We start from the raw sequence: 24,065 nt of genomic DNA, 5'->3' as shown, positions 1-24,065 counted from the left end.
TGGCGGCTATATCTTTTCATCGGCTTTACGTAACCGATGAGACCATAAAGTAAAGTCTTCTACAATGCTCTTAAATATTACAGTTGGTGGTAGAATTATATTGCTCCGTTTTTTAAATGGAGTGCGGCTGCATGTTTGCGGGCGGATGAAAAAAAAAATTGTGAATAGTACCCCAACTCATACATCATACCAGTGGGTAGGTAAGTAAGATTTCATTAGATTTTATAACCCATCGATCCCATTCTTAGTAGTTTTTAGAGTAAAAACTAAGGAGACATAACAATAAATCTGCGAAATACTATACCAACATGCACCCATTTATGTGAAAACAAGATGATACATTGATACCCAGTGCACCTCAGTGGAACATTAATTCACGAATATCACAAGCGGCCACTGAATAAATGTTCAAAAGGCAAAATTGTAAAAAAAAAAAAAGATATGAATGCATGCACGCCCTCCTATGTCTTCATTCCTACATATACATGACTCTTAATATGCAGTAGTTAAGACGACTTGGATAATGACATGAACGAAGCAGAAGGCAAAAGATATTACTAAGTGGGTTGTAATTATATAGGTATATAGGACGTGAGTACCTAAATTTTAAATCTGGTGGATGAATCACCATCCACCGACGGCTGGTTTGCCGTCCTAAGCAGTTGGACATGCCCGAGAAGCTACCACATGTCATCGCCTTTCCTTGCATTTAGAGAATTAGCTAGTGCAATTATCTCACACATAATTGTGCAATTTATCCTTTTTATTCGCTGGTCTCTTGCTTCAGTCAGCACTGCTGGAGGCAATAAAAATGAACAGATCGATACCAGTGTTGTTCATCTTATCTGCCGTCCTTTCGATTATTCCGTCGTCTCAAGTCTCAACTTACTTATTCTTGCCTTCTGGAGGGAGGTTGGTCTATCACTTATCTTCTCTTGACTCGTCAATTTCCAATTCGGAAATCTCTTCTGACTTTGAGTGGAGATAATTAACAAGTTATCCGGAAACCCATCATCAACGAGAGGCAGTCCAAAAAATGAAAAGGAAATGCAAAGTGGAGAATATTAATGATTTATCCGGTCTAACGTAACCCATGACCTGCACAACTAACTCTAGCTATTGTCTAGTCTTACTCGGAATGCAGCTACTTGGACCATATATTTTATACACTTTCCAAGGCATCTTTAGCAAACCTTCTTTTTTTCTGGGAGAGAATCTAATGTAGGAGGAGTGCCGTGTGTATATGCAATGTATCTCAACTAACTGTACAGCTCCATCATCACTAACTTCGCCCATCATTTTAGTCAAACAAGTAATCTTGCATTGACTTTCTGTATTATGAGAGGAAGGTGTTGACTGTCGTTGAATGATATATACAAAGGCCGTACTCTGATGGGCTTATTGGGCAAACCCAGGCACTACACTAGCCAAAGTGGGCTTTGAGGGAAAGGCCAGGTCTGTCTGTTACTGTGTTGCATTTGGGGCATGGTTGGGCTGGGCTGGACTTTGTGCGGAGAATCCGAACAAGTCCTGAAAAGCGAATAGATACCCTTCTCCTGGTTCCAGTCCTTCACTTCGGCTTCCGCTTTATTCTTCGCCGGAGAGGAACACGAAACCCCATGGCCGCCGCCGCAGTCGCCGTAGCCGAGCCTAAGACCAAGTACGATCGCCAGCTCAGGTAACCACATGTCGACGCCCATCTCTCCTCTCCTCTCCCCGCCCTCGCCCCCCATCTCCGCGTGATTGATGTGTAGATTCCCAGTGCCTGTCATCGATCCGAGGGTTTAGGGGTTCTTCGGTGATGAAATCCCGCTCGCGCGCTTCAGCTTCGCTTCGAGTAGGTTCCGTCAATGATCTAGGGTTTGGGCTTCTGCGGTGATTCGGCTAGCTGGTGGTGAAGCTAGAGGAATCAGGAAACAAAGCTGGAGGACTCTCTCTAAAGGAGGTCGTCGTGTCACGGCTGGTTAGAGATTCGAGCGCTCCAGGCTTTACATTGAAGTACCGATAGCTGATAAATTTCTCGTGGCAACTTTGTTTGATACTGATTGTGCGTATGTTTCCCTGCTGGTTTAGACTGTAGGTGCTGCCTGTTTTTATGATGTTTAGGTGATGTGCTTAAGTGGGTGCTGGTAAATGATAATCTATGACTTCTCTGATGGAGTGTTAGCTGAGAACCTCGAGTTGGGTGTATATGGGTAAATCTAGTTCATCCGCATATGTTGCCGTTACATGTTAACTGTCCTCTACTTTCATAGCTCTTTTGCACAGCATTTTAGCCATTGCGAATTTTGTAGCCACTTACCTGCAAAGCTAAGATGGCAAGCTGTTAGTATGGTACATCGTCACCCTAGATGTACTTTGTCGAAGCGTATTAGTTCTGATAGCTGTCAGCGTCAGCCCCTTGTTTAATATGCACGATTTCTCCCTTTGGTTGATCTTGCATCTCATCCTTGATCATGGCATGAGAACTTTTGAAATTGAGCTATTTGGAATCAGCAATTCAGCATTAACCAGACCTACTTATCCAACCAAATTTCTTGTTTCTCTGTTACAAAAAGTTCCATTGTTGACTAGTTTATAAATCCATGACACAAGCTTTACCTTATAAATCTAATTTGCGCCATATTCTATTGTTTCGCCTCCAGCCTTCACATTTCCCAAAAATACTTTTACTATGTTTGTAATTACTCCATCTGCTTAGGTTTCTCCCTACACAGTCCAAGGATAAACATATACATATATTGAAAGCTACATTGTGTTCTTAATTATGAAATACAGGATATGGGGTGATCAAGGACAGGCTGCACTGGAGAAAGCTAGCATATGCTTGCTGAACTCTGGCCCTACAGGAACTGAAGCGTTGAAGAATCTTGTGCTTGGTGGAATAGGGAGTGTTACTGTCGTAGATGGCTCCAAAGTCGAACCATCAGACCTGGGAAATAATTTTTTGTGTAATTCCCGTGGCATGCAATCCTTCCTGTTCCTCTTAAATTTATTTCTGTAAAAGTGATGAAACTATATATACTGAGTAGTCTATATTAACTTTTTTTAGTGAATAAAGAATGCTTGGGTCAATCAAGAGCACAATCTGTATGTTCTTTTCTACAAGAGCTCAATGATGCTGTGAAAGTCAAGTATGTTGAGGAGTCTCCAGGGACAATGATAGATACAAATCCTTCCTTCTTTTCCCAGTTCACTGTTGTCATTGCTACCCAGGTGTGTGCTTCAATATTAGCCTGTGTTTTATTTTGTTTCATCTTTGCTTGGTTCTTTGGTTGATTTCTTCTGACCTTTTGTCTTACTAAAGCTGCACAATTTGAAGTTGTTTCTTGGATTTATTGTTTATTGAACTGTCAGAACTGATCTGCCTTCTACGCAGGTTTTTATTTTATTTGCTGGATCATATAATTTCTAGTGAAATCTCCTGATATACAATTTCGATTGCACCAAAAGTTCATTGCACTATGAATGTAATGCCAATTTTTTCAGGCATTTGAATTAGCATTAAATTGAAAATTAGTTCATTGTGTTTCCTTAATGATTTACTAAACGCTAGGCACACAGTTTAGAAAAATAATTTACTTTATGTGTAACATATTTGAGTGTGATCGCAAATTATTGGATTATTCAGGTCTGGTGCTGTTAGCAGCCCAACTGTTTTACGGCTTACTTCTCCCATACTTTTGTTAGGGTAGATGCTGGTAGTGTTACCTAGTTTTTGTTAAGTCTTTTAGCCTATTTGTAGGCAAAACGTTCATATTCAGTGTGGCTCTCACTCTCAGTCTCTCTGAAACAAAGTTACTAATAGCGAGTTTCAATTATTGCAGCTTCCGGAGAGTTCTTTGTTGAAATTAGATGGTATCTGCAGGGCAGCAGATATCGTGTTGGTTGCTGCACGTTCATATGGTCTAACTGGTCTTGTCAGGGTCAGCGTCAAGGTACTTCATAGATCTAAACCGAACATATATCAAGTGCCTGACATCGAGAGCTGGCGGTTGTAAATTCTTGCTTATTTGACAGTTCATTATACAGTACAAGTATAATCATACTGGGAGGAAGTCACGAGCCAAAGCTTTTCAAGAAAGCTGACCATTTTTCCTTATAATTTCTTATTAGGAGCACTGTGTTATAGAATCAAAACCAGACCACTTTTTGGATGATTTACGGCTGCACAATCCATGGACCGAACTCAAGCAGTAAGAATATATTTGTATCTTCATTTTTCGCAGCCCAAGTAGCATGATTATTTTGTCTGCCTCAAGGAATTATTGTTGCTGACTTGCTGTTGACAATTCTATTTTTCAGATTTGCAAAATCAATTGATATATGTGACAAAGATCCTGTTGTGCACAAGCATACTCCATACATTGTTATCCTTGTGAGGCTTGCAGAAAAATGGGCAGATGCACATGATGGGAAATTACCTTCGACCAGGCAAGAGAAAAGGGAATTTAAGGTACATGGTTTTTGGGATTGGCTGGCCTTTATAATTAAACAGATTGCTAGGCCATGCTGATATTTGACTAACACCTGCTGTTTTTGGCAGGACCTAATTCGAGCCCATATGCTTAATGTAGATGAAGAAAATTACAAAGAAGCGGTAGAATCTTCATATAAAGTCTCAGTAACTCCAGGAATCAGTAAGTCAATTATTCTATATGCTTTTATGAAAACAGTTTTTAACACGATCTGCTACGTACTTTTCTTTTTTTTTGCGCAAATACTTACTTTTCTTATTGTACCATAAGGAAAAACTACCTGAATTTATATGAAGCTACCACTGATCGTTATTTAATGAATATGACCTATATAGTGGTGTCGAAACCTGTGGGTCTCACAACATGTACTCTGCATTCAAATTGGTAATGCTTTCGCATGTTTACTGAATCTTAACATAAAATGGTTTTTCAAGTTCAGCATCCATATCCAGCTACTGTCAGATGTTCAGACAGAATTTGTAGATTTACCTGGATAAGAGTTCAGTTATTGCTTTGGTGTCTGTTCTAGGTGTTGTGTACTAGCTTGGGATTAGTGATTTGAGAGGTTGATCAAAAATAGCATGTTTTATTTGAGTTCCTCTGACCATTCTATATAAAAGAACCGTACCGTTACCTGTTATTTCTGGTGCAAGCTTATGCTAGTGTATTAACAGTCACTTTGTCTTTTCAAACTGTATATGAATGTCGATCCAATTCCTGCTCTGTATCCTTCCTTTTCTTAATCATTGTTGGCTGGTAATGGGCGCCAGCTAAGCTAATTTTGGTATATTGTGGTTGTTATGGCAAAACAGTACCAATCATGTTGTCACCTGACAGTAGCATGCTAGATGTCATGAAAATAATGTGGCACAGATCCATCTGAAACAACTTTTCACATGTATTGTAGAAAAGTTTTGTTGTTACATTCTTATTTAGACACAAGCACTTATACACCTTTCATAACTAACTATGCCTTGTGGATTTTCTCTAAATAGTCCCATTTCCAATTGGTGCACGTTTTCAATTATCCAGTCTTATACATGTAACACGCATCTGTGTATAACCACAATTTCTAACCCGTGGTCGATTTCTAATAGGTACTGAAATACGCCAGATAATTGATGATAGCTCTTCTGAAGTTAATTTGTCTTCTTCAGATTTCTGGGTATTGGTAGCGGCTTTGAAGGTATGTTCATTATGATTCACTCATACTGGATATGATGGCCCGTTCTACATTTTCTGAGCATACTAAGCTTAAAATGGTTGTGTTATTCTCATTGAGAATGCTAGTTCATTGGCCACTGCTCTATGTGAGATAACAGCCACACTTACTCTTTGCTGTGCTAACATAAGGTCAGAAATAATTATTATTTTCGTGTCTATGTGTGATATTTTACTGTACAATACTGGAATTGCTTCTAGCAACATTTATGCAAAAATTATTCAAAGCCAAATGCTGAATTAGAAGGCTCGGCTCAAGCGGATGATAGGTCGTCTGGAGTATCATGCCTTTTTCTTTATTTGCTAAACCCCACGAGTTGTCTTACTGGTGATGCCCCATTTAGATAAAATAGGCCTAAAAACATTATATGTAGGAGCACAAGTTAACAAGCCATCATTAAGCTGCCTTATTACTGATATGGTGGATTATTCGAACACTGTCTACACTCTTACCTGCTAAAGTGGCACGGTTGTTTGCGTGTCACATTTTCTGTAACCAATACTTCTCTCTTGCAATGATTTTCCATTTGTCAAGTTTCATTGCTTTCTGTCTCTGTCTTGCAGGAATTCATTGCAAATGAGGGGAATGGTGATCTTCCTCTCGAGGGCACAATACCTGATATGACATCACAGACTGAGTCAGTTTCTTGCAAACGTCATCCAACTTTGCTGTTATGTCTGATTCAAGTTTTCTTGTCGTAACTGTTTTCTTCTGTTACATCCGGAATTTAATAAAGTATCTGTTTTCTGACCGTTACAGGTATTATGTAAGCCTACAAAAGATTTACCAAGCTAAGGCTGAAACTGATTGTCTTGCCATGGAGCATCGTGTAAAGAATATCTTGAAGCGAATTGGCAGACATCCTGATTCTATTTCAAGGGCATATATCAAAACATTTTGTAAAAACGCTAGAAAACTCAGAGTAAGATGCTTCCTTCAGTTATATAAACTTTATTACTCCCTCCGTTCCTTATATGATTGCTATCTGTATATCTTACTCCCTGACGTGCGATAATTGTGATAGATAGTTTTTTTTTCTGATCCCATGCACATGATGTAGTCATTACTGCTCACTCATTTGTTTCAAAACAACCAGGTGACAAGAGTAGTGTAGACAACCCCCCCCCCCCCCCCCCACACACACACACACCACCCTATGGAAGGGGAGTTGTTTAGAGTACGTTGCATAAGGCATTGAATTTTTTATTTATTTGTGCAATCGACTCCCCTGGTCTTAATTTCTACTACTTTTTACACCTGCTGACTCTTATCTGTTAATTTTAACCAGTTTTGATTGATCAAATGCTTGAATAGTGTAAAAGATACCCAGAAAACCTATACCATTCTTACCAGCTTTTTGCCTTATCTGATTCTATATTTCTATTGTCTAGGTCTGCAGATACCGCAGTATGGAGGAGGAGTTTAATGCTCCGGTCATTTCTGAAGTTCAAAAGTACTTCGCCGATGAAGACTCTTGGTCAGCATCTATTACTCTTAAATTTCTGATTCATCTCTTCAGTTGTAACTTGTAATCAGTGTACTATTATCACTACGTGTTCTGCAGTATTGTTAGTCATTTTATGTAGCACATCCTTCTGAATACAAAACCATTATTTAGCAACTACGTCATCCTGGAAATTCAAAAACTTCATGGAATTAGCATTTTTTTTCTGCGGTAACAAGTCTCTTTTTTTTTGTGAAACTACTGGAATATAAGTGCCATGGTAGTATTGCTTGCTTCCATTATAGCACTAAGCTTCAGGTTCTAGTTACAAATAAAAGATTTCATGTTACTATTATCACTACATGTTCTGCAACATCGGTAGTCATTTTATGTAGCACATCCTTCTGAATATAAAACCATTGTTTAGCAAGTACGTCATCCTGGAAATTCTAAAACGTCATGGAATTAGCTGTTTTTCTAAGGTAACAAGTTTTTTTTTGTGAAACTACTGGAATATAGTTGCCATGGTTGTATTGCTTGCTTCCATTATAGTAGCACTAAACTTCAGGTCCTAGTTGCAAATAAAAGTTTTTTGCGCACTTGTTAGTTTATGTTTCATGGTCCTGCACTTTGAATATTGTGTGTGAAGTGTGAACTATTTGAAATTGCTAGCCTCTGGTTAATCTGCATTTCCTTTTTGTTTTCTAAATGAGTTGGCTTCCTAAAAGTCAATTTTGTTGATGTAGTTTTGCAATGAACTTCTATATTCTGCTGCGTGCTGTTGATCGACTTGCTGCCAACTATAGCAGACTACCTGGAATATTTGACAGGTACATGACAAAAATGCCCATTTACTTCTGGTGATAATTGTGATATCACACTTGTAATGGAGATCCTGTTTTTATAATACTGATAAAGCACTGGATTCACTAGTGAAATTGATGAGGATGTGCCTAGGCTGAAGGTGGCTGCTGTGTCGGTGCTAAGCGACATGGGTTTGAACGGAACATCCTTGTCTGAAGACCTGGTTACTGAAGTGTGCCGGTTTGCGGGTGCAGAGATTCACCCTGTCGCTGCCTTCATTGGTGGAGTGGCCTCCCAGGAAGTAATAAAGGTCTGATATGCTTTCTTGACTGAAAGCTTTTAGTTATATCTAGCATGTTGTAGTAAATTTTGTGTGCTTGTACCTGACTAACAATTTATCCCCCTATTTCTCCAGTTGGTCACCAAGCAGTTTGTGCCATTGATGGGGACATTCATATTCAATGGAATCGACCTCAAATCTCAAGTCCTGGCATTATAACATGACTTTGATCTCAAGTGCTGCGGAATGGAGATGCCCCTGATTCTGGGGTCACGGCCTCGGTACAATCAAATCATTTTGCCGCTGTACTTGGTCTGTACCGTCGTGCTTTGGGGTAGTGTAATTCGCACAATGAGTGGTTAGCAGTCAAGCAATATATGGAACCTATGGAGCCCTTATCTGTTGTGCCCATATATATACCTGTACCATTCCCACTTTTAGGCAGTGGAATGTGAATCGGTGCCGAATGCGTGGCAACTGCAAGTCTTGGTGGTGAAGAAAAGGTTGCTTGATTATCAGTGAAGCCACCTAAAAGAATCCTTCCATTTGCCTCGAAATATCCTTGCTCATAAAGCTACTTAAAAATCAGCTGAAGAAACCTTTATTATCCTTTTGGCGACAGGATGTGTGCATGATACTTTACGAGCTTTACATGGAAATTGCCTAGCGGGCTCCGCTCTCGCGATATACGACGCACCTGATGCTGTTTGTGTGCAATAGCCAAGAAACAGTCTGCGGACGTAAACTCTCGGAATTTTGTAATGGATCAGCATGTGCTCTAGTTTGTTAACTTCTGTTGACAACCATTCTGAACGGGACAAAAGCATGTGACCTGAGCTGAGCTCTACCTTCCAGACTTTCAGTGAAAGCACGTAGCCACCGCCGTCGCCGTCACATAGGTACTTCAGGAGAAAGAAAAACAATATTAATAGACCGTCCAAAGCACTGGGCGTACACTTTACTAGTCTCCATCAACAGGTGGACCGTGGGCAGCATGCAAATGGGACGGCGACACGGGTGTTCCTTCAGGCTTCAGTCCTTCTGGCTTCTGCAGCTCCGTGGTTTCTGCGGCCTGCAAACAATTTTGTTTTAGTCTTCTCACAGAGCGAATAATATGAAATGCGTGGTTTTATCCACAAGGACCACAGGTGTGAGGCTTTGTCCTAGATCATGTATACGTACAGTCATGTCGGCATGGAACGTATGACCCGGCCGGCCGGCCGGCACCTCTCGCTCTCGACGCGCGTTTCGCCCTTCCTGATTTGCTTGGGTGCGTGTGTGGCTGTTTGGGTTGAAGCTGTATGTGTCGTCGACATGTCCTATTAGGATTTTTGTGATCTGTACCATGCATGCAGCATGCATGGGTACAGTACAGTGTGGTCACAAGTCCCACACACGAAGAACAGAGACGCGTCGTGTTGGGTGATTTGGTTAAGTCTTCGGGCGGCGGTAAGCAACTCCGGACAAAAGGGATACACACACTGGACACCGCGTAATTTTCTAAAAGAAAATTAAGAACGCCGCGTAATTTAATTACCGCGTGCACGGTTAATTTGTACGCATATCCTAGGCTCCTAGCTGGGATACGAAGCTTAAGAGAGAAAGTAGAAATTAAGTGCATGTGCTTAGATAGTGCTGTTCAGTGACCGTGTTTGCACTGCACATGTAGCTAGTTTGCAGAGAGACTTCCCCGCAAGTCAGTAATGACTGTCGACAGATATATGATCCAATCGAAATTGTTACTCCTCGGATCTATAATTGTCGAAATATTACATGTATCTAGAAGTTTTTTAGGCATGATACGTCGATATTTAGACAAATTTTAAACAATTAATAACAGACTTCCCAGTAACGACTGTCGACAGATATCTAATCCATCCAAAGTGGTGACTAGCAGATATGCATGCATGGGTCAGAACTCCAAGCTCGTCGTCTTTTGACGTACCAGACCAGCAGAGGTTGGTCGCCGATCGATCGATCGATCTAGGACGACGTGGACAGATAGGTTAATCGATCGAATAAAATTAGATATTTTGTGCCCCAAGGGATAAGCTAGCTATATATCTAGCTAGCTTAACCGTGTCAAGACTGGAGATAGAGTCCGTACAGGGCAGGATATGGCTAGATTGAAAGAGACGTCGATCGATCTCTATCCAGTCCTGTCGACGCGCATATTACGTACCTTTGCCCGATCGAACCAGTTCAGTACTCTTACCACTCACTTGGGACGCATACGGTGACGTCCCACCGCGCTCTCTCTCCTCTAATTAATTCTGAACTAGTGCAAGTAAACTAATGCAAAGACAGGTCGTCGGTCAACGTTTGGTCTCCGCTCGGTCAAGGGTCGATTTGCAGCCACGCGCGTAAACGCATACATACATACCACCGCGCAACGCTACGCTACGTACGTACGTACAGGCCCGTCGTCATTTGCGTGGGATTGTGGAGGAAGCCACAAGCCACTTGCCATGCACCGGCCGGTCAATAGATCCGTCAATGCACGCGTAACCGCCGGTCCGACGCAGAACTAGCTACCGACTGCGAAACAGGCAGCAGCACACAGTATTATAGTACGTACAGCACTGCGTCCACGTATATATGTACGTGATCCTCGATATGGATGCCACGGTCATATACCGTGCGCGTACGTATATACGTGCGCTCCAGGCCCCTGGCTTTGCTCCCAAGTCCCAAGGGAATTAAGGGAAACCGCAGCGATCGATCGATCCAGTGGTGTCCTGGCTTATTTGGCCGGCCGGCGGCCGGGTTGGTCAATTAGCTAGCTAGGAAACGTGGAATTAATTAACAGGGAGGGTCGAGCTAGCTTGGGAAACAAATTACGGGCCGGCGTGCTTCGCGCATGCGATCGGTGCCCCGCTTCTTCTCACGTTTCGCGGCGGCTTTCTTTCGTGCGGACCACGTATACCCCAGCCGCCGGTAGCACCGTGCAGGGGAAGGATGCGAGCTTGTGAAACAAATAACCGGCTCGTTGCGCGCATGCAGCTCGAGTCTGCTTGTGCTCGATCGTTGTTGCCGTGGATATTATTATCTGATCGTCACAATTTTTTCCAGCTACTTTCTACTGTACTTTTTCAGCAGATTATAAAACACAACACAACCCAATTCAGCAACCACTCCGATGTTTAGCCAGTAGCACAACTGTACAACCTTTAGCTTCAAATTAAATGAACCGAGACCAGACCCAGGTGTGCCCAGTAGATCAACTCGCACCGCCCTAGCGAGCTAAGCTATAATATCACTATGCTCATCCGAGATTAACTATTTTCCGAACATGCAAATGATAAAAGCTGTCAAGGATTAATACAGGGCGCCCCTCGTCGACGGATCATCTACTGCAGAGAGTATCTTAGTTATCACGTACTCTGTCGAAGCGAAATGCCGTACTCCGCAAAGAGTCTACACGTGTTGGCACCGGCAGTCTGGCACCTATGTCGACACATCGTGATACCACGGGTCCTATATATCACGGCAGCTTGTGTCGACGCACCTGTAGATATATATCTCAGCACTCACGAGTCACGATAGCTGTGTTGGCCAAAATATCATCTCGGCCGGACACAAACTAATGTCGACTGCCAAGTGTTTTACGATCTTCTTCTTCTTTTTGGCATAATTACTGCAGAATTTTACAAACCTGCCTGACTCAGAAACAGGCTAGGGAAAAAATTCAGTAGAAAGCAAGAAAGAAGAAAATCTTTTGCTTGCAAATTTTCAGAAATGCCAGAAAATGTTTTCGAAAAATATGGTTTGAATCCTGGCCATAAATTTGAATGTTTTGGTGCTTAACAAAAATATCACAGGTAGGTACATCAGTTCACCCACCATCAGAAAATACGTTATGTGATGTGATTATTCGCTACATGCATAATAATTCCACCGAAATTGATTTTCCTGAGCATCATATATTCATAGAAGAACAATTAACCCGGGGGGAGAGGTTTGGAAACTGTAAGGCTAAAATCCTGCCTTCAGCAATAGGTTGCATCTACAAATTAAACCAGAACGAGTGTGAATTAACAACGCGATCAGTGTTAATTAACAAAAGAATTGTGTTTCAGTGTTACATGTATGAGATCAATGAATCCCCACATCGAACTAATTAGGATTCAAAACCTGACAAATCCACGGAACAAAATTCCAAGAACCGAGGCACCAATTAATCAGGCAAAAACTCTGTCCTGCAGCAGTATATACTTACATAATCCAAGAACAAATTTAACACCTCTCCTGCTGCTACTAACTTTTTAAGCCATGTACAAGTCCCCGCGCGTTGAATTAATTCGATCCATCCATCTAGACGAACAGCTGGAGCAAGACCGGCGGCTCACCGGCGGCGCCGCTCCCGGCAACCACCGCCGCCAGATCGACCCACCGGTCGGCGCCGCCTGCCATCATCTCCTCGCGGTGTCGCCTCATGTGGCCCCCGAGCGCCTGTCCCATCTCGAACCCAAGCCCGCAGATATGGCACTCATGCCTCTGCTTCTTGTCCTGTTCCTCTTCCACCTCCTTGCGCCGCTGCCGCTGCTGGTGCTCCCTGATGGCCCTGGCGACGCCGACGCCGAGCTCGAGCCCGTGGCGGCCCCGGAGGTGGCTTGTCCGGTGCCCGCCCAGCGCCTGGAACGACGCGAAGGCGCGGCCGCAGGTCTTGCACACGAACTCCCCTTCCGCCGCCGCCGCCCTCCTGCTCCTGCTCCGCTGCCTCTTCGCCGCCGCCGGCGACCCCCCGGACTCCGTCGTCGTCGTGGACGCCGCCGACGAGTCCGTGCTCAGCGACAGCGCCAGCGACACCGCGGCGGCGGGCTCCTCCTGGTCCCTCTCCCGCTTCACCGCCATCAGTTCGATTCCCGCTTTGATCTCTTGATTCGAGAACCTGGCAGATGGGACTTGATCTGTAGTTGTAGTCTTGTTTGCTTGTTCTTTCCTTGAGAAGGAACTACCAGGAAGTGTTCAGCCGAGGCTAGTGAGATTAAAATGGATGGATGTGGGTTGGGAGGGGAGCGTTTATATAGGTTTGTGCGGGGAGCTGTTGTTCCCTTCCCTGACGGAGGCGGTGGCGTGGGGAAGTGGTGCTGCATGCGCGGGGGGGGAGAGCTTACGTGGGGGCTAAGTTGGTGGGGGCCGGCCGACATTAAGCGCTGGGTGGACCAATAAGATTCGGCCAGCGCGACGTGCCAGACGTGGATCGATTGGGATCGCGAGCGAGCGAGAGAGCGAGAGAGCTCGGGCCGACGCGAACCGGCCGGACCCGGACGTGTGGCGGCGCGGTTGCTTAGCCGTGGGGGCAACAACGTAAACTAACGCGCGTTCGCTAGCGAGGTGGAGCACTGGACTAGTGGTGTTCCAGCCTGTGGGCGGATTCGGCGCTCAATTGATTAATGTAATCTGAATGAATACTGGTTCCGTCCGATCCAGGGGTGGCCGGCTGCGCGTTTTGGGCCGTTTGGACTGGATCGCTACTGCCTCGAGGTTGCGTGCGTGCGTGGAGATTTGATCGGAAGGGTCTCGAACGTTCTCGAGTTTTTCTCGGTGGGGGAAACCACTGGGTCGGGTCGACGACCAGGATATTTCCAAGTCTTTGATTCGGTGCGTGCTTTACACACTTTTTGGCGGGGCGTATAATCTGACCTGGCGTGACGTGCGGAGTGATCGCTCGATATGGTGACCTTTTTGCTACTAGTAGGGTGTTGTTAATTCCACGGAGAAAGAACGGATTTTTTTTTTCTTTTGTGTGTTTGCGCGACGGTAACTTTCGAGCTGGTTGTTGGACGTAACCCGATCGATCGAGCGAGTGCGGGCGGCTTCCGTCGCTGACGGGCAGATTGATAGAGAAGTGCTCAAGGGCGCGGCGCGCGGCGGTTTCGCACGGAAATTAACGCCGCTACGTGAGAAAACGGCCGGTCGAGCGGCCAGAAACAGAGGAGCGTGCTGTTGTGGTTCACTAGTTTCCTGTGCGCGGTTGTCCTCTGTCGCTGGCACCGGCTTCTTCTTGGGACAAAAAAAAGTTACACCTTCCGTCTAAAAAAAATGACGCACGTCACTTGATTCAGAACTGAGGAAGTATAAAATACAGAAACATAATCTTATTTACAAAAATTAAAATGAAACCACATTTTCGGGCAAGACAACAGCACAGCAGAATTTTCGTGTCTACTTTTATGTGTATTTTGTACAATAAATCATGAACTGAATTAAACACAACACAGTTAAAAAACCGAATTTGGGCCTTAACCTGCAAAGCGAATCCGGCGTGCCCCTGCTGCTCTTCCACCCAAGGCAACCGAACGGGGATGAGACCGTGGCAGGCTACCCGAGGTTGATCGGAAGGGTCTCGAACGTTCTCGACCTTTCCGTGGGGACGGATCTTTGGTGTGACAGTGACAGGATGGATTTTTAAGTCCATCAGGCGTACATACCTTACCTAGCTAGAGTCTCACGCGCTGGTGTGACGTACGGAGTGATATGTCCATCTCTTTCAAGGATGGCTTTACCGTCTCATACGGTGGCCGGGAGGATTTGGCTCCAGAGCCCGTGTGCGGCCGTGCTCTGTTTCACCGTTGGGTTGATTTTGACTCCCACAGCCTGCTGCTGCGCGGCTGTGCTCTGTTCCGCAGTTCGCCGCGCCGCAGGAACCACGTTTGTTTTCGTTCGCCAGCTCCAAAACCTGCGTACGCACACGCCTAAAAAAACTCCTGTTTGCCTTGGGAGCAAGCTAAAAAGGCGCGCTCGATTCTCACTCGATCGGCCGATGGCCACGCCAGACAGCACAACGCACGTTCTCTTTCCAGATCTGGCCTCGTCCCTTTTCTGTGATTTTGGATCCGCCTGTGCTAGCTGCTGCTCTTCGATCCACACAATTGAACGAGATGAGGCTGCTGGCGGCTAATCGAGTAGTACTACCGCTGACCAAAGCCTGGTTAATTAATCAGCTAAGATAAGATCGAGCTAGTGTGCAAGCGCGCGCGCGGTGTGCGTGCTTGCTTACCTCGTCCAAGCGGCTGCAAGTTGGTCCAAGACCGCTTGCTGTGGAAGCATCTACACATGGACATGGCGGCGGACGCGTTAACAAACTCCAAACACGTAGCCAGTGTGTGCGCGCGGAGCGGTGATGTCACTGCCCATGTTTAAGCTCGCTTGTCTTGTCTCCCAAGTGAATGAGCACTGGGGTTTCTTTTACAAACAACAAAAATTGAGCACGCTGATGAGAACACTAGCTTACTAGTACTAGCAGTACTATAATACTTGCTTCGTTCTGTGGATGCTGGATCGGGGTCGCTATCGATTCGTCGAGTTGGACACAGTCGTGGTTTGCCGCGCGGGGCAGCCTTACTCCGTATCTTAGAGTATTAGCGATGGATAACGTCGAATAGCTATACAGGACGTATGAGTTTTACCGTGGATAGTAGAATCAGTATTGGCACTTTACGTTATTTCGTGTCTTCAAACTGACTGAATATGATTTGTTAGCATCCCTGCGATGGCGATGTTGTGCAATGGTAGAAAGGTTAGCTTTTAGCTAACTCTTAGTCGGTTTTTGTCTTGATAGTTTAACTATTCACGAAGAGTCAATTCAGTTCTCTGTCATAGTATTTTTCTTTCTTTCACATCAACAAACTTTAAACGAGAGTCGTCGTCAGCTTTTGCAGTTGCCCTTAGACTGTTATGATGCACAAAGACAATTTTTTTTTCCAAATGTTACTGTGCTTGAAGTAGGCTTTGACGATTTGCGTCGTCTTAACAAAAAACGTTTACCTGCATCTTTCCAATGTCAAAAAAGATGCTTTAGGACGTCTTCTCATTCCAAGCTTCTAATATTCAAGAAAATAAGAGCATCTTCAAGGATAAACTTCATTTGTCGATTTGGGGTTGTTCAGAAAAATGGGATGGACTAAAGTTCCACCATAAATTGTAGTCTTCAGTTTGTTCTCACCATTGTCCATTCCGCTAATTTTTTTAAGTCTATTTTGCACAGGGAATGATTTTGCACATGCATATAGATCTCAACATCCTTAATAGAAACATCGACAGGGAAGAGATGGCGAGAGAGAAGAGAAATTAAAAAGGGTGTGGCAAATAAAAGGGACAAATTGATTATGTGTATGACAAAAAGTAGACCTTCATTTCACTCCAGAAATTAGAGAAGAAACGAGGATGATTTGAAAGTCCTCTCGTTGGATGATATTATTTCTCATAGGCCCCAAAAGTAAACAAATGATAAGGTCAGGAACCCACTCAAGCCTTCACCGGCTCAACTTGTCAGATGTATCTCGAGGAACTGGTCACATTGCTGAATCCAACTGCCCATCGAATTAAACCCGTTTTTCATCCTCGTGCGTGCCCGGCCATAATAACCCATGAAGATACCTCGATCCTTACAAGTGCATTGACGAGCGCGTGTGTTGGCGGATACGTAAGAATTAAATTCAGCGCAATTTTAGGCAAGCACAGATGAACCCGGCCCGAAATTTAGAAAAAGTCAAACGAAACGTTCCCCTGTTCAACGACCACTGGACAGGGAAGAATCCCAGCTAACGGACTGACCACGTCACAGGCACGTGGGGCCCACACCCCACCCCACCAGCACCTTCTAGTACTTTTTAACACCGTGAAGACTAGCTCCGTCGACCGTGAGAGCTTCCGTCCCGTTTCGCGGGCCCTTCCAGCCCGCGGGCCCACAGCCGCATATGTACGTACGTATGTACGCACACGCATGGCCAGGTACAGCAAAAAGCGCGTCGTACGTGACGTAGCAGGCTGCAGCTGGAGCTCCTGCCTGGCGAGCAAGCAAACACGAACAGCACGAAGAAGGTTGCGTGCGCTGCCAAAAGCTGCTACCCAAGAATGAATTAATTAAAGTGCGTCCCCACCGATGGCGACGCGCAAGTTCCGTCCGTTTATCCTCCTGCCGGCCCCCGCACCGCGGAACGGGCGTCAACCCATACGTGTCCGTGGAGCGCACGCGCGTGAGAGACCGCCTGGACGACCCTGGCTGCTTGGAGGAGTGCTGCTGCAAGCTGCCCCGCCTCTCTTTCTTATATAAAGGCCAGCCATGCACACGCCGAACCCAATCACAACAACTTGTTCCGGCTCCTCTTCCAGACTTGCAGTGCCCCGAGACCATATTTCTCGCAATCTCGAGTCTCATCTCTGCAGGTTAGCTAATTCCTCTTCCGATCCACCGATCAGTACTGCTTAGCTTGCTCTCTCTGTCGTACGTCAATGAAGCACATGACGAGAGATTTCCAGTCCGAGGTGGCTGCGGCGGTGCCGCTCTCCCTCTCGCTGTCCCTCGGCGCCATGGCAGCCGAGCGCAAGATCAAGAAGCTCCGACATCGCACCGCCGGAGGCGCCGGCGAGTCTTTCGTGTGCAAGACTTGCAGCCGCGCCTTCGCGTCGTTCCAGGCGCTGGGCGGGCACCGGACAAGCCACCTCCGTGGGCGCCACGGCCTCGCGCTCAGCCTCTCCGGGTCGCCGCCGCCGCCGCCGCCCAGGAAGTCGACGGAGCAGAAGAACAGCAAGCCGAGCCAGCAGCAGCAGCACGAGTGCCACGTGTGCGGGGCCGGGTTCGAGATGGGGCAGGCGCTCGGGGGACACATGCGGCGCCACCGCGAGGAGGCCGCCGCGCAGGCGCAGGCGCCGCCCGTTCTGCTCCAGCTCTTCGTCTAGATTGACTAGTTGACTACACTTTCATTTGTTAGTTTCTGACGCGTGTGCACGTACGTACGTGCACACTTCCCTAGGTGGTGGTGTTGATAGTTTGGTTCATTCGTTCATTTGGCCGTGTACATATACGTACAGTTTGGGACTTGTTCGTTCATTTCACCAGAGATATATATACACATTGGTTGGTTCGTTTTCTTTCTGTTCAAATTTAATTGGCTCCCGTTTTTCTCGCCTGGAAAATTAAATGACTCGATCAGATTCCTGTACAGCATGGTTTGGCAATATTGGCAAAGAGGAAATAGAAAGTTATGTAGACGATGGAGTTTGTAAGAGATTAGACATGAAAAGTTGATTTTCAGTCCCAATCGAGTATTTGGTACGCGACGAGTGATATACATGTGAAAATTTACGAAGAAACATCTTTCTCCGTTTTTTTGTTAGGAAAACATTTTCTGGTTGACGAAAGTACACGAGAAACATCTCTTGATGTGGTTCCAATCTTTCACTATCTTGGTGAAGGTAGTATACGATGTTTTGTCCAAAAAAAAAGTGTTGCCTCTAATGAGGTACTCCCTCCGACCGGTATTACTTGTCTCAAATTTTCACAAATACGGATGTATCTATGTGTAAAATGCGTCTAGATACATGTAATATTTCGACAAGTAATTCCGGCCGGAGGGAGTATTTTTTTTTCTCCCAAAAAGTTTGTGGTGCTTTGTCCTTGCTAGATCAAAAAGGGAAAACCCCATTGTCTAAAAACAAAAGTATTTTGCATATCTAAACTAAGATTACATGTGAAACAATCATATCTTGCTTCAGTTTCTGAAAGATGAAGCCACTCTCTGTGTTTCCTGAGAAGATTGGTATAAATATAAGAGGGTCTTGTTTTGTGCTAAGTTAAAATTTTGAAACTTTGACCAAATTTGTATTAAAATGAACCGTACGAAATAAGTATAGTACAAAGATATATATCATGACGAAATTAACAACACACTTATTTAGAATAATATATCGATGTTGGTAGATTTTTCTGTAAATTTGATCAAATTTCAAAATGTTTGAGTTAAGACAAAAGTGGAACATCTTATATTTAGAACGAATGAAGAACTATTAGGAGGCAAGGTAAAATTGATTACATAAATCATCATTTTTTCGTGGTGTCAGGCATTTTGGATATAGTGATACTGTAGGGTTTTTTTTTTACGAACTGTGATACGGTAGTTAAATCTTTTAGTGTCACACTCTGCAGCACAAATATGTTTTGTATGCAGTTTCTTAATCTTGTTCGTTTCTGTTTTTGAGTAATCACCGGGAGCACAGAACGAACTGTTCTTTCACCTTTTATCTTGTCATGATATGCACTGCTGATTTAGTTTTATCTTGTTATAATGATATGCGCTGCTGATGTACTTTGTCGGTCTGAACACCTCCATAGTGGAATGACGGGTAAAAGGAGTAAAGGAGAAACAAAACAATTTGTCCTCTTCCCTGGGGAAGGCATCTGCAGACAGCGCGAGAACGAACTCGAGTACTGCAGTTATATTTTCGAAGTAGAAGTCCTGAAGTAAAAAAAATGCGCGTGAAACCTCCGATTCCAAGCAGCCTAGCGAGCAAGCAAACGCAGACGCAGAGAAAGTTCCGCCCTCTTTCTCATCCAGACCTGCGCCGAGTCGCCGCCTGTCGCTAGCTCGACGCGCTTTGCCGCGTGCATACGCATGGTACGTCAACACCCACGTCGACGTGACCAGCAGCCACCTGCGCTCCTCCTGCCCCAGTGAGATTGTGGCTGGAGTCTCTATAAAAGGCCAACCATGCACACAGCTAGGGACGAACCCAACAACAACTTCATTCATCCGCGCGGGCTTCCGGCTTCTCTTCTCTTCCCGTACCGGCCATATTTCTCGCAATTAATCTTGAAACTCATCAGCAGGTCAATTTCTCTTCCGCCGTTCGACCAAAGCAAGCTAGCTCTATCGTCAATGAAGCACCAGAGAGATCCATCCGAGATGCCCCTCTCCCTCTCACTGTCCCTCATGGCAGCCGAACGCAAGATCAAGAAGCTCCGACATCGCGCCGGAGGCGCCGGCGAGTCGCCGGCGTTCGTGTGCAAGACTTGCAGCCGCGCCTTCGCGTCGTTCCAGGCGCTGGGAGGGCACCGGACAAGTCATCTCCGCGCCCGCAACGGCCTCGCCCTCAGCCTCGCCGGCTCGTCGCCGGTCAGGAAGTCGACGGAGCAGATCAAGAAGCCGCCGCAGCCGCAGCAGCAGCAGCAGCACGAGTGCCACGTGTGCCGGGCCGGGTTCGAGACGGGGCAGGCCCTCGGGGGCCACATGCGCCGGCACCGCGAGGAGGCCGCCGCGCAGCTGGTGCCTCCCGTCCTGCTCCAGCTCTTCGTCTAGCTAGATCTAGATGAGTAGTACCGATGGGTGCAGGATTATTGCTGCACACTTTCCTAGCTAGGTGTTGTTGTTGTTGATCGTTGATTCATTCGTTGGTTCATTTGGCCGTGTACATAATACAGTTTAGGACTTGTTCATTCGTCGGAGATATATATGCATTGATTCGTTCGTTTCTTTTGATTTGTTGTACTCCAGATGGGTTGGGGACTCCCCCGTTTTCCTCTCACCTAAAAGTTGACTCGATCAGAGTCGCAGGATGGCACTGGCACGCTTCCTCCCTTTCAACCCCAAAACACTCTTAACTCTAACCACCATCCAAGGATGTGCAAATGGGCGGAGAACATGAGGATCAAATCTTGTGTTCGCACCGTCCACTGAATTCGTTTTAAGGATAGTAATACGGCGCTATTTGCAGTCCACTGTGTATCTTCTGTTTCTGTATTTCACCGTGTATTTTCTCCGGGGTTCGTCCGACATTTCTATTGTCAATAAATAACTCGCTGGCAGTGAGTATTTTTTAAGAATTTTTTTGTTGAACCTTGGATCGGGTTTGGATCATAAGCTCTGACGTGACAGTCTCGTAGATCCTGTATTGCATGACTTTTCCGGAAGTTTTCAGATCTTTTTAAATGATGGATAGAAACTGCATCAAAGTCTGAGCCAGACAACGGATATCTGGTAAAACATGCACCGAAGAACATTTTATTTATTTATTAAACGGGCCAATCAATTAAGAAGAAACAGACCCCGAGTTACAGGCATCAAGCACAGGCTTGGGAGCAGAATCAGAATAGATGCCGGAGGACATGCCCTCTCTAGCAAAGCTCGCAAGATAGTGCGCCATCAAATTGCCTGCTCTACTGACCCAATTGATCTTAACATTAACATTGCTAAAAAAACCCAGAATACCAAGAATTGCACGCAGGAGGAAGCATTTAGAGGAGCGATCAATAGGCCCACTCTGGAGGTTTCTGATCAGCGATTGGCAGTCACTCTCAAGCTCGACATTCAGGTTTGGCAGTAGCCCGAAGGCAGCGAGACCATTGAAGCATGCGAGAGCTTCCGCTTCCTCAGCCGAGGTGCACACCGTGGCCGAACCCCAAGCCGACGCCATCACCCGTCCATCACATGAGCGCAGCGCCGCCCCCCACCAGGTCTCACCAGTATCTGGGAGAAAGCTGGCGTCCGTGTTCAGGTTGACCCAGTTCGGAGCAGGGGGAAACCATTTCACAGTTCCGGATGGTGACTGCAACCGGGAACTCTGATCTGAGTTGCAGTTCGGGCGAAACCGAACATTTTGCAGACAAGGGCAAGGACCTCTCTGTCCGTCACGTTTGTTTGTTGTACGAAACCGAGTAATCCGATGAGCTGAGGAATCATTCTCAACGGGGAAAGACACGGAGATTTAGACGGCCCGTCGTCACCCGCACGTCGGTGTCGGTCGCCGTGTGCGATGAGACGGTTCGGGCGTTCCGTTTGCGTGTAGCTCCCCGGCCTGTGCTGGGAACACGCGTTCGGCACCTCCAAATGAAGATTTGAGAATGGACCGACGATGCTTTCAAAAAAAAGAATGGACCGAGGATACGGACGTGACAGTGTGCCAACAAAAGGAAGATGCCCTCCGTCCACGGAACGCACCACGGCACGCACGCACCGGAGGAAGGGTTCAGGGAGCCTTCCCCCAGGTAACGGGAAGAAACAAAACCCAAAAGGCGCTCGATGAGAGGCGGAGATCAAAACGACCGCTAGTGGAACGGGGATGGCAATGGAATGCATGGACAGGACCGATTAAGAAACCAGAGACGGTGGTTGCGTTGTCGTCCGGGCGAATCGAGCAGGGGGGCTAGGACGTGGTCCGCAGATGGTCACCCCACGTCGGTGTCGAAGTCGGCGACACGTCGCCGCGTCGGACGATCGAGGCGTAGAGTAGAGCCACCAGTTCTTTCGATCGGGACACACGCGCACGGCACGCTCGCCTTGACAGGCACCACACACAATGCACTCCACCTGCACACGGAGAACGAACCTTCTTCCACCCTGATTGACACGTTCCTGGAGCGGACTAGCGGCCGGCCGGCAAAGATGTTCTTTCTTTCTTCTCCTTTTGCTTTTCGAAAAGAAAGAGCTAGCAATCCCGGCCGGTGGAGGTCTCCACGTACGTTACTCGTCACTGCAGAATCTGAAAATTCAGGATGTCGACGGCAGCTACCTGTTCGCCATTTTCTGATCTGCAGACTGCAGTGGCAACTAATTAAAGAGGATATTAAATCTACTCCGTAGTCGACTGAAAGAGACACGTAATAGTAAGTCGTCTTCAATCCGCCGCCGACCACCACGCAAGCTAGCTCAGCGGCACTGGCAACCACTTTTCTTTCTAGCTTCGGCAAATTCGACGTGAGTCATCCCGATTCCGCTTCCTCTACCAGCTGCCACATCCACACGTCCAGAACAACCCGCCCGAGAGCAACACCTCACTGGTCACTGCCTACGCGTAACACGTGTCCTCCTTGTCGACATGGGCCGCGCCGCCCTCCTATTTAAGCAGCAGACAAGTCGCCATGGATAATCATCAGCAAACCTCGAACACATACTGATCACTGCCTAGCTAAGCTTGTGCGCACCAAGTGACATCGATCCTCCGTTATTCGTTGCAGCAGCATCACACAGACCAATTTCCCCCAAATCAAGAAATGGTACGTACCATATCATGATCTTCTTCTTAAATTCAAGCTGAGTTCATCGAGTATATATGTTCTAGTACTCTGTAAGTTTCTAACTGAATTTACGATCTGTGCAGGCGAACGCGACGTCCGGCGTGTCGGTGGCGGAGGAGTGCGTGAAGGCGTTCCAGGAGCTGCGCACGGGCCGCGCGCACCGCTTCGTGGTGTACAAGGTCAACAACACGGACGCCGACGAGTCTGCGGCGGAGCAGGTGGTCGTGGACAAGGTGGGCGGCCGCGACGCCGCCTTCGAGGACCTCGTGGCCGCCCTCCCCGCCGACGACTGCCGCTACGCCGTCTACGACCTCGACTTCACCGTCGCCGCCGCCACCGCCGCCCACGCCGACGGCGAGGCGCCGCGCAGCAAGATCTTCTTCATCTCCTGGTAAGTAGGAGCACACACGTAATTAGAGTTTAACTGATACAGTTTTTTTTGGAACAGAATTAACTGACGAAGTTTGATTTATTGGTTCGTCAGGTCGCCGGAGACGGCGGAGGTGAGGAGCAAGATGGTGTACGCGAGCTCCAACGAAGGGTTCAAGAAGGAGCTGGACGGGACGCAGATCGACGTGCAAGCCACCGACCCCAGCGAGCTCACGCTCCAGATCCTCAAGGACCTCGCCGCCTAATCAGTCTTCTTTACCAACTCAAAATCATTGATCCCTCCTCGTGTGCGTGTTGTCACGTTGGCCCTGCCCCTTCGTGCGTGTGCAACAACAAGTTCCGTGCTTTACGGACCGGCGTTACGTACGTGGTCGATGATGTATCTCAACTTGCTGCCTTTCTTCGTGGATCGATCGTGTGTCGAGGTGTCAAGGAATTGATTTCCCTGTAATGTATAATGTTTGTGATGCGTGCTGTATGAGCATGAATAATAATAATTGATTGGTTTACAATTCCGTTTCAGAAAGAAATGAACAAAAAGTATACGTGAGTGGACGGCGGCGATCTGTCCGGTTTCAGTATGGTGTTGGAATTCTTTCTCTTTCGAAAGCAGGCATCGTCGTGCGTCCACGTGGAAATCCAGGCTAGCCATG

The 24,065-nt window shown here is 46.3% G+C and overlaps 5 protein-coding genes across 10 annotated transcripts; 4 read left to right on the top strand and 1 right to left on the bottom strand.

Moving 5' to 3' along the window:
• Positions 1 to 1,525: 1,525 nt before the first annotated feature.
• Positions 1,526 to 8,837, top strand: LOC100827652 (NEDD8-activating enzyme E1 regulatory subunit AXR1). 6 transcript variants are annotated; one of them, XM_003563574.4, is made up of 14 exons: positions 1,526 to 1,678; positions 2,779 to 2,951; positions 3,053 to 3,216; positions 3,828 to 3,938; positions 4,117 to 4,196; positions 4,306 to 4,456; positions 4,547 to 4,640; positions 5,576 to 5,664; positions 6,264 to 6,337; positions 6,460 to 6,622; positions 7,092 to 7,177; positions 7,891 to 7,974; positions 8,102 to 8,258; positions 8,364 to 8,837. In XM_003563574.4, the coding sequence occupies exons 1-14, from the start codon at positions 1,620 to 1,622 to the stop codon at positions 8,445 to 8,447; spliced, it is 1,569 nt and encodes a 522-aa protein (XP_003563622.1). In that variant the 5' UTR covers positions 1,526 to 1,619; the 3' UTR covers positions 8,448 to 8,837. The 6 variants fall into 6 exon arrangements, with proteins under 6 accessions (XP_003563622.1, XP_003563621.1, XP_010227671.1 ...); XM_003563573.4 differs by having other exon boundaries at positions 8,078 to 8,258; XM_010229369.3 differs by having other exon boundaries at positions 8,063 to 8,258.
• Positions 8,838 to 12,258: 3,421 nt separating this feature from the next.
• LOC100838335 (zinc finger protein ZAT9) lies at positions 12,259 to 13,242 on the bottom strand. The gene has a single exon (XM_003559190.4). It carries the CDS (start codon positions 13,080 to 13,082, stop codon positions 12,543 to 12,545), a length of 540 nt encoding a protein of 179 aa, XP_003559238.1. The 5' UTR covers positions 13,083 to 13,242; the 3' UTR covers positions 12,259 to 12,542.
• A 4,050-nt stretch (positions 13,243 to 17,292) lies between these two features.
• Positions 17,293 to 18,108, top strand: LOC100837855 (zinc finger protein ZAT8). The gene has a single exon (XM_003563606.4). It carries the CDS (start codon positions 17,466 to 17,468, stop codon positions 17,910 to 17,912), a length of 447 nt encoding a protein of 148 aa, XP_003563654.1. The 5' UTR covers positions 17,293 to 17,465; the 3' UTR covers positions 17,913 to 18,108.
• Positions 18,109 to 19,717: 1,609 nt separating this feature from the next.
• LOC104581552 (zinc finger protein ZAT12) lies at positions 19,718 to 20,488 on the top strand. Its single transcript, XM_010229357.3, has one exon. The coding sequence runs from the start codon at positions 19,721 to 19,723 to the stop codon at positions 20,306 to 20,308; it is 588 nt and encodes a 195-aa protein (XP_010227659.2). The 5' UTR covers positions 19,718 to 19,720; the 3' UTR covers positions 20,309 to 20,488.
• Positions 20,489 to 22,841: 2,353 nt separating this feature from the next.
• On the top strand, positions 22,842 to 23,927 carry LOC100838034 (actin-depolymerizing factor 3). The gene is made up of 3 exons (XM_010229346.3): positions 22,842 to 23,001; positions 23,106 to 23,413; positions 23,507 to 23,927. The coding sequence occupies exons 1-3, from the start codon at positions 22,999 to 23,001 to the stop codon at positions 23,655 to 23,657; spliced, it is 462 nt and encodes a 153-aa protein (XP_010227648.1). The 5' UTR covers positions 22,842 to 22,998; the 3' UTR covers positions 23,658 to 23,927.
• The last annotated feature ends 138 nt before the right edge of the window (positions 23,928 to 24,065 follow it).

The sequence above is a fragment of the Brachypodium distachyon genome, chromosome 1 (genome assembly GCF_000005505.3).
Source record: "Brachypodium distachyon strain Bd21 chromosome 1, Brachypodium_distachyon_v3.0, whole genome shotgun sequence".
NCBI lineage: Eukaryota > Viridiplantae > Streptophyta > Magnoliopsida > Poales > Poaceae > Brachypodium > Brachypodium distachyon.
Note: the sequence above shows the minus strand (reverse complement) of the source record. Positions and strands in the feature narration are given on the sequence as shown.